At 34.4% G+C, this 8,695-nt stretch overlaps 1 protein-coding gene across 1 annotated transcript; it reads left to right on the forward strand.

Annotated features, from left to right (window-relative positions):
* The first annotated feature begins 7,153 nt into the window (after positions 1–7,153).
* On the forward strand, positions 7,154–8,366 carry LOC149197935 (disease resistance response protein 206-like). The gene is made up of 2 exons (XM_089404012.1): positions 7,154–7,995; positions 8,285–8,366. Exon 1 carries the CDS (start codon positions 7,222–7,224, stop codon positions 7,861–7,863), a length of 642 nt encoding a protein of 213 aa, XP_089260138.1. The 5' UTR covers positions 7,154–7,221; the 3' UTR covers positions 7,864–7,995; positions 8,285–8,366.
* Positions 8,367–8,695: the final 329 nt, after the last annotated feature.

Below are 8,695 nucleotides of genomic sequence, written 5' to 3' on the forward strand. Positions count from 1 at the left end.
TTAGCATGTCGTATTGGCCCATGGTATTGTAACAAACCCTATTTATAGATTAAGTATCTCCATAGTAAAGTGAGAGTAAATCACTATGATTATATTAAACTTATATACTAGTGCAATCATATAAATTAAAATAGGCATCAATCCATGATAAGCATTAAAAAATCTTATTCCATAATGCATCTCACATTGCCCAAAATAAAATAAAAAATCATAAAATTTAATTAAATTATAACTTTGTTTTAAAGTAATGTATTGTTATTAATTATAAAAGGAATATGTATATATATATATATACTCACATTGCCCAAAATAAAATAAAAAATCATAAAATTTAATTAAATTATAACTTTGTTTTAAAGTAATGTATTGTTATTAATTATAAAAGGAATATGTATATATATATATATATATATATATATATATATATATATATATATATATATATATAGATATATATATTTCTTACCATGGAAATTATGAATTTGTAAATAGTTTTTATCATAATGTTATCAATTATCAATACTACATGTCCAATATGATATATGTTGATATGACATTTTTTTAATTAATGAATTTGAGATAAATTAATTGAAAGAACATAATTAATTTAGAAATAAATCTTAAACTTTAATCTTTGAATACTAATATAAATATTGGAACATATTCCATAAAAATTAAGTCTCTGTCATCCATCTAATAATTAGTAAAAAACCTATATCCTATAAACATAATTAATTTTTTTCAATAATTAATAATACTAACTATAATAATTTAAAATAAACCTATAAAATTGTTTTAAGTTAATCCTTGAATACAAATTCAAACCTCATGAGACTGGTTGAAAATAGAAACCTGTCATTTCTCCAGCGCCATTTTATGCACTTCTCCTGCGTTTCTCTGACCGTTTTTTATAATCACATGCATGTAACGCTGCACTGCCCCTGACGTTGTTTCATATAATCAGCGGTTCATTAATATTCCTGTATTGTCCTCTGCGCTGCTCATCTCTGCATAACCTTTGTCTGACACTGCCTGTGCCTGTCTACCATATTCCTTACCTGCCCTCTTTGACTGCCTGATGAACGTTTGCTCTTCTGCCATATTCCATTAAACCGTCGCCTGACATTCACCTTACATTCTGTTCATCTGGATGCGTTGAGAGTGCTGTTGCGGTTCGAGCTGCAGAAACCGGGTCTCGCAGTGGTCAGTGTCCCCATGAGCGCTGAACCAGCTCATTCTGGAAGGCAAGAATTTCTGGAGCAGCTTTCTCATTTCTCCAGGCCCGTTTTAGAAGCTCGACATTCGTAGCAGCCCCGGATACATCTGCGGTGTCTTCTTGCGTCCAAAATGCTTGAGAGGAGTTATTAGCTGGCCCGCGGGAAGAGGTTGTGCTTTCCCCGTTCTCCATTATTGTGTGGGCATTTGTATTAGGAAATTCGAGCTCCGCTGGTGCGGTAAAATCTCATTCCTCTACTCAATCAATCAGGTGTTTACAGTTGTGGTTTGAAAAAGGTACGAATGGCAAGGATTTATGGTTTGTAACGCGAACGATGGACAGTTAACAGAATTGTCGAATGTATACATAAGGCCATCGTGGGCATAAAGGGAAGGATCCGTCCCTGTTCAGCCTGGTCCATTACATTTCTCCATTCTAGTTTAAAAATAGAGCAAATGAAGTTGGAGGACTGTTGAGTTGTATATGAAACGATTCACTGTTGAAGCGTGGGGATCCGAGCAAGAAAACAGTGTTTTCGATTGTTTACTTCCAAGCTCGTTTGCACCTCCTGGGGCGTATGACTGCCGATTGTAGTTGCAAATAACCTTGTCACAATGTATATGCAAATAACCTTAGCTGTGGGTGATGCGCACCATAAAAAGGATTTTGTACGCTGATCTTTTGGCATTCGCTCTTACAATCTATCGACCTGGAGCTGTCTTGAAAATTTTTCTTGGAGGCCGAGAATTCTGAAATGGTTTTGGGCTTATCTTCTTGTGTTATGTTTTGGTAGGGTTCCACTGGGTTTTCTCAAGTTTACTTTACAGACAGCTCTGAGAAAGATTCACACCCTGTTTTCGATTGATTCTTTCAGCATTTTGGCTTCTACTTGAAGGACAAATCTGAATTATGTTTGGGCTACAGACTACAATCAAACCGAAGTTCTTTTGGAGTGCCTCTGATAATTTTCGGCCCTTTAGGGCACCTATCTGAACAGTTGCATGGACCTGTGGCCTTGAATATTTGGCATATGTTTTTGAGGGTTTCACTATCATACAGATGTCTAAGGCTAGTTTTCCTTCTCCAAAATTGCACAGTAAACTCTGATATGATATCTCTGTGATTCCTATTTTCAGGCCTGTGGTTCAATATAACTTTGTATATAAGGCAAAGAATATTAAACCTTGAAAGAGATTTGTTTGTCAAAGCTTCCGACGGTCTTTCAGGCGAATTGAGGACTTAATTCACAGTCTTGTGATTTCCCTCGTTCGATCCTCACCGGTCACGGGTGCTTTGTCAGCGGTTTGCAATTATGTATACAATGATGATGAAGATTGAAGGTGTAATATCAAGTCTATGGTGACTGAAATGGAATGAAATTCTTTATGTTCTTGACTTCAAGCTTTGAGCAGACCCAAAGCAATGTTAGAAGTTCACACTGGTCTTCCTACTTGAAGGGATTTTGAAATTCAAGTCTGGCGGCTGAAATACATAGATATTCAAGTTATAAGACAAGTGTTATGACTTCTGCAAATGTTTGGGTTGTCATATATTGATTTAGATTTTTGAAGAGATCTCATTGTGTAACCAGGTTCTCTACTTCCCGGCTACTTCTTCATTACAGTCTGTTGGCTAAGATGTTTTTTTCTGTGTAATTTTTCGCACAATATGTTCATGGAAAAAATATGTCATATGGTATGAAATTGCATGGTATATGGAGGTATATTGAGAACCTACATACTTGAATATTTTTTGAAGACAAAGTTGTACGCCAATCAATTTTTGCAGTGATATTATTGTGAAATGGATAGAATCGACGTTGTATTAGAATTACTGAATACTCTAATACATTCTACTATGAAAAATACAATTATGATTGACAAAGCCATTGTCAAAGACATTCAAACTTGTTTGAAAAATGTACAAGAAAACATTGAATTTTTGCAGCTGGAATCTCAGCTTCAGCAAGATGAGCTACAACAGAAAAGACATCATTCTGAATTGTTTTCTGCTCAAAACAATCCTCTCTTCAAGATTGAGATAGACTCCCATCAGCGACAAGAATATGAAGTTGAGGTTGATTCAGTTCCCAGAACAAGAGAAAAGTTACATGCAGATGTAGAAGTTCAACCTGCACTTCCCAAATCGATCATTAGACCTTGGGAAGAGCTTGTCCACAACAAGCACAAAACTGGTCTTGGATATGACAAGGACGTGTCCTTTCATATTCCAGACTATGCCAAGCCCATTCAATTTCAGAGTGCTGGATTTATTCATGACAGTTCACCTGCTCCTCATGACAATTCACCTCCAGCTGTTCCAGATTCTGCCCCTCTTCCACAGCAACAACAACAACAAAAACAACAGATCGTGAAATGCCAACACTGTGACCGAGTTGGCCATTTGAAAGATCACTGTTTTGATCTTCATCCATGTAAGCACTGTCATAAATCTAGCCATTCTCCACGCAGATGCTTCAAAAACAAACGTCCTGCAAGAACAAAGATTCATCTCGGATGGATCGCTTCTTGGCAATGGGCATCAACAGCGAAGAAGATATTCCAAACACATGTCAGAACTTGTTCCAGAGTATTGAAAAATCTTTCAGTTGAGTTTTCTCCATCATCTCACCTTGTATCTGACAGGGGGGGAAATGATGGTCATCTACAAGCTTCAAAGTCACATCGAGCGAGCCTGAGCCACAACCTGCCACACCAGTTTCAGAGTTGTAGCCAGAGACAAAGATGCCCCTGAACATGCCTTCAGTTGGCAATCTGGGACACTTCCTCTAGCAGAAGACTTCAGCTTCTTGCCAATTTTGGAAGAATTCCAGGAACAAAATTGAGAACACTTCCTGTAGCAGAAGACTCCAGCTTCTTGCCAGTTTTGGAAGAATTCCAGGAATTACATTAAGCATTCCAGAGTTGTTGGTTATCCTTAAACCATCACAGGTTGAGACTTCCCTTTTCAGGTTGAAGTTCTCCCTTTTATGCGAGGTGAGGCCTCCCTTTCATGGTTGAAGGTTTCCCTCTTTAAAACAATAGGATCACTTCCTCTAGCAGAAGACTTCAGTTTCTTACCAGTTTTGGAAGAGTTCCAGGAACTGCACTAAGCGTTCCAGCGTTGGTGGTCATCCTTAAACCACCGCCCTTTATACCAACATTTCATAGAGCACATTCAGCCTAGTGTTGCCATGCATATTTGCACATTTTTTATTACAGCTCTCTTCTTGGACTCATACATAATCCTTCGGATTAGGGGGGGAATGTTGGACACCTAATCCTAAATGGGTTAGTGTGGAAGCTGAATAGACCAAAGCAGTCCAAGAGACCTTGGGATGTGAAACCCAACGGTCAAACAATGTACTATAAATGTATATCATTTGTCAATAAAAATTGTATTGCATGTTTTATCTTTCATATCTCTCTTGCTGCCCATGTGTATTTAACAATGACAAACTATCATTAACTTTCACACAAATATATATATATATATATATATATATATATATATAATATTTTTTTTCACTAATTTATATTTTAATTTTAATTTTGATTAATATATTTTAGAAATATTTCCTCCTAATGTCAAATCCAAAAAATAAAAGATCCACACTTAAATCTTTTATTTCACCAGAAATGGAATACACCAATTTAGTGTCTTCGTTCCATAATATTAAAATTAGATTATTATAATATACCTACCTCTTAATTATATAATGCATGCACCTCCCCTCATTTGTTTAATCGTGATCATCTCTTACTTTTCACTCAAAAATCCCTCACAATAACATTTTTTTTTGAAATTTAAATTTTTTAAAGATTTATCATGCAATTTTTCTTTAATTTAAATGCTTAATAAATATTTCGAGACATCAAAATAACGTAATACTTACGTTATGCTATATTTCATATTGCTAAAATTATATGAGTTAAATATATGTGTGTCAATTTCAGGGTTAATACTAATGTCTAGAAAACCATATCGCATGTTCATATGATTTTTGCATAACTATTTTCTAAAGAAAGGTCAATTTAATCTCATACTAGTATTAAACATATTTTTGAATATTCTATAGAGATCTCTACCATCCACCTAATTATGCCAGGGTGTTTATTTTTTGAATAGTGCTTCTAGAATTTTAAATTAAATATTGATAATTATTAAGTAGATGATAAATATTTAACTTCCAAGAAATATTCCAGAATATTCATAACAATATACACAAAGGCCTAGTCTAATTTATAGATGAAATAACCTTTTTCACTGGAATTCACCAAAATTTGGCAATATAATTTCAAGAATTTTTGTTCTTTAAAATACATTTTTGAATGCATATATGGATTTAGCACTATGAAAAGCCCCTAGGGCAGTCAAATTATGCATTAAACAATTCAAACTCAAGTTTTTAAAAATCTCTCTCAGATTTTGATTAACATTAACTAGAAAAAATGTCGTGAAAAAAATTATTTTGTCTATAAGTTAAACTAGGCCTATGCAAAAATCAAAGGTTGAGATTGATCTCCGACGTAGTTATACTATTTTTGTGCTTTTAATTAAATTGAATAATTTAAAAAAATGTCATATAAATAAGTACATATAAAATGAATTAGCATGTCATATTGACCCATGGTATTGTAACAAACCCTATTTATAGATTAAGTGTCTCTATAGTAAAGTGAGAGTAAATCACTATGATTATATTTAACTTATATACTAGTGCAATCATATAAATTAAATTAATAGGCATCAATCCATGATAAGCATTAAAAAATCTTATTCCATAATACATCTCACATTGCCCAAAATAAACTAAAAAATCATAAAATTTAATTAAATTATAACTTTGTTTTAAAGTAATGTATAGTTATTAATCATAAAAGGAATATGTATATATATATATATTTCTTACCATGGAAATTATGAATTTGTAAATAGTTTTTATCATAATGTTATCAATTATCAATACTACATGTCCAATATGATATATGTTGATATGACATTTTTTTAGTTAATAAATTTGAGATAAATCAATTGAAAGAACATAATTAATTTAGAAATAAATCTTAAACTTTAATCTTTGAATACTAATATAAATATTGGAACATATTCCATAAAAGTTAAATCTTTGTCATCCATCTAATAATTAGTAAAAAACATATATCCTATAAACATAATTAATTTTTTTCAATAATTAATAATACTAACTATAATAAATAATATTAACTATAATAATTTAAAATAAACCTATAAAATTGTTTTAAGTTAATCCTTGAATACAAATTCAAACCCCATGAGACTGGTTGAAAATAGAAACGACTTTAAGAAGTCATATCGAAGCTAAAATATAAACACTTATTAGCAGAATTACAATGCAGCAAGTGACTTTTTCAAGTGAGTAACAACCATCCTGATTGTAAACTTGCACCAAACTACCTTACGTGGGGTTGAGTATGGCGAGCTATATATCTCCAATACGCATAGTTTCTCTGTCATGCCGCACATTATTCTTTGTTAGTTGGCAGTTTTTTCTCCATTAATGGGAAGTTTACATTGTACTTCTAAATGGCTTAGCAGAATTAGACTACATCATAAAGCTTAACCCTCCTGCGACGGTCATAATAGCTACCTGCAAACACGGCGGCTTCTAAACAAGGCGTGGCGTAACCGTAATGTCCACTACATAGAGTGCTTTGCACTGATACTCTACAAGGACCTCCCTTCGATCTGAAGTTCTTTCTCAGTCTCCATGAATCTGTCACGCGTGCTGACCACGGATATTCTATTTTGCGTGACCCAAGGCTTTTCTCGCACTCAACCATCTTGTGATTGAGTATTGAAAGAATCCTATTTGAAAAAGAATATAAGGTAGGTACGCGTTGAGATCAGAAAAAACGTCTATATAAGCATGGAACTGATCACAGAGCATTCGTCGCTTACAGTTCTAATTAAAATATTTATTTCTAGATCCCATCTTCTGTATTTCTGCAATTTACATTATCATTATGCATATAATGGCAATGCCAGTGAAGTCCAGTAGTAGAGAGCTTGTGCATTTGTGCATTTTATGGCTTCTGGTATCCACTGTATTGCTGCAAGTGACTGATGGCTTTGTCTGGAAGAAGCGCGAATACGAAAAGCCTTATTGGAATAAGGTTTTTTATTTCCACGATGTCCTTTACAATGGCAGAAACGCCGAGAACGCTACATCTGCGATTGTGGCGGCTCCCCAAGGCGCCAACCTCACCACCCTCACTGATAATAACCACTTTGGAGATCTGGTGGTCTTCGACGATCCCATCACGCTAGACAATGATATGCGCTCCCCTCCGGTTGGCAGAGCTCAGGGATTCTACTTTTATGACATGAAGGACACCTTCAGCGCTTGGCTCGGATTCACCTTTGTTCTCAACTCTACAGAGCACAGAGGCACCATTACATTCGCTGGAGCGGACCCAATACTTACTAAATACAGAGATATATCAGTGGTGGGAGGCACCGGAGATTTCTTAATGGCACGAGGAATCGCCACCATCTCCACCGATGCGTATGAGGGAGATGTTTATTTCCGTCTCCGCTTGAATACCACTCTCTATGAATGCCATAACTGCTTATTGTCTGTGAGTGCTACCCATGATAACCAATAGAAAATGGAAGTACTTGATTGTAGCACTCTTAGATTAGATTATATTATTGGCTATGTTTAATATTAGATTAGATTAGCCCACCCATATAAGCTTAAATGGCTGCCTATAGGCCTTAGCTACGGTTTAGGGCAGGTTAAATCTTATTTTTTATCCGAAGGTGGTAAAACCTATCAAACTCAGGTGTCAAACCAACAGTGAGGACAGCCATCTCTGGCTGCTATCCGCGAATGTCGGTTTGACTCATCACTGTTATCAAGGAAAACCACGCCACCTGTAATAACCCGGTGGTGGTCCGTAAGGGAGCGGGCTATCACTCCTCCCAGATGCCTCTGGGTCTTGGGCCATTAACCTGTTTCCTTACGTCCAGGAAGACGAGCTCTTAGCCAAGCAGAAACAGTTTTACGGCATACTCCAGGCCGAGGTTAAATCTTATTTTTACGTGTTAAGAGTTTGAAATTTGATCAATCATAAAGGTTTTATTAATAAAATTTATTTTACATTATCGATAAATTTAAAATTTTATTTTTACTTTAAAAGGTCATAATATTTATTCTTCCTTTGCCGTATAAATATTTAATTTTTATGGTATTGTTGTAATAGACTATTTGGATCTATCTTATGCATGTTGATTCGAAGATAAAATTAATTTGATAATAAAAAAATAAAAGTGATTTAGAAAACTATTATAAAATTTTATTTTTTTTTTAACTGGGAAAATATTTTTCATTAATAAAAGAAAATTACATATTTATGGATTTCGATCCCATTCACCAAAAATATACAAAAATAACTTTTGCATCACTTTTATCTTTTTCTCGTACGATCTGTTTTC

Source organism: Pinus tabuliformis, chromosome 2_2 (assembly GCF_031772625.1).
Source record: "Pinus tabuliformis cultivar Carrire ecotype Pingquan chromosome 2_2, CPIR1, whole genome shotgun sequence".
NCBI lineage: Eukaryota > Viridiplantae > Streptophyta > Pinopsida > Pinales > Pinaceae > Pinus > Pinus tabuliformis.

Coding starts and splice junctions, on each gene's coding strand:
- LOC149197935 (XM_089404012.1), top strand. CDS start 7,222: ATGCATATAATGGCAATGCCAGTGAAGTCCAGTAGTAGAGAGCTTGTG.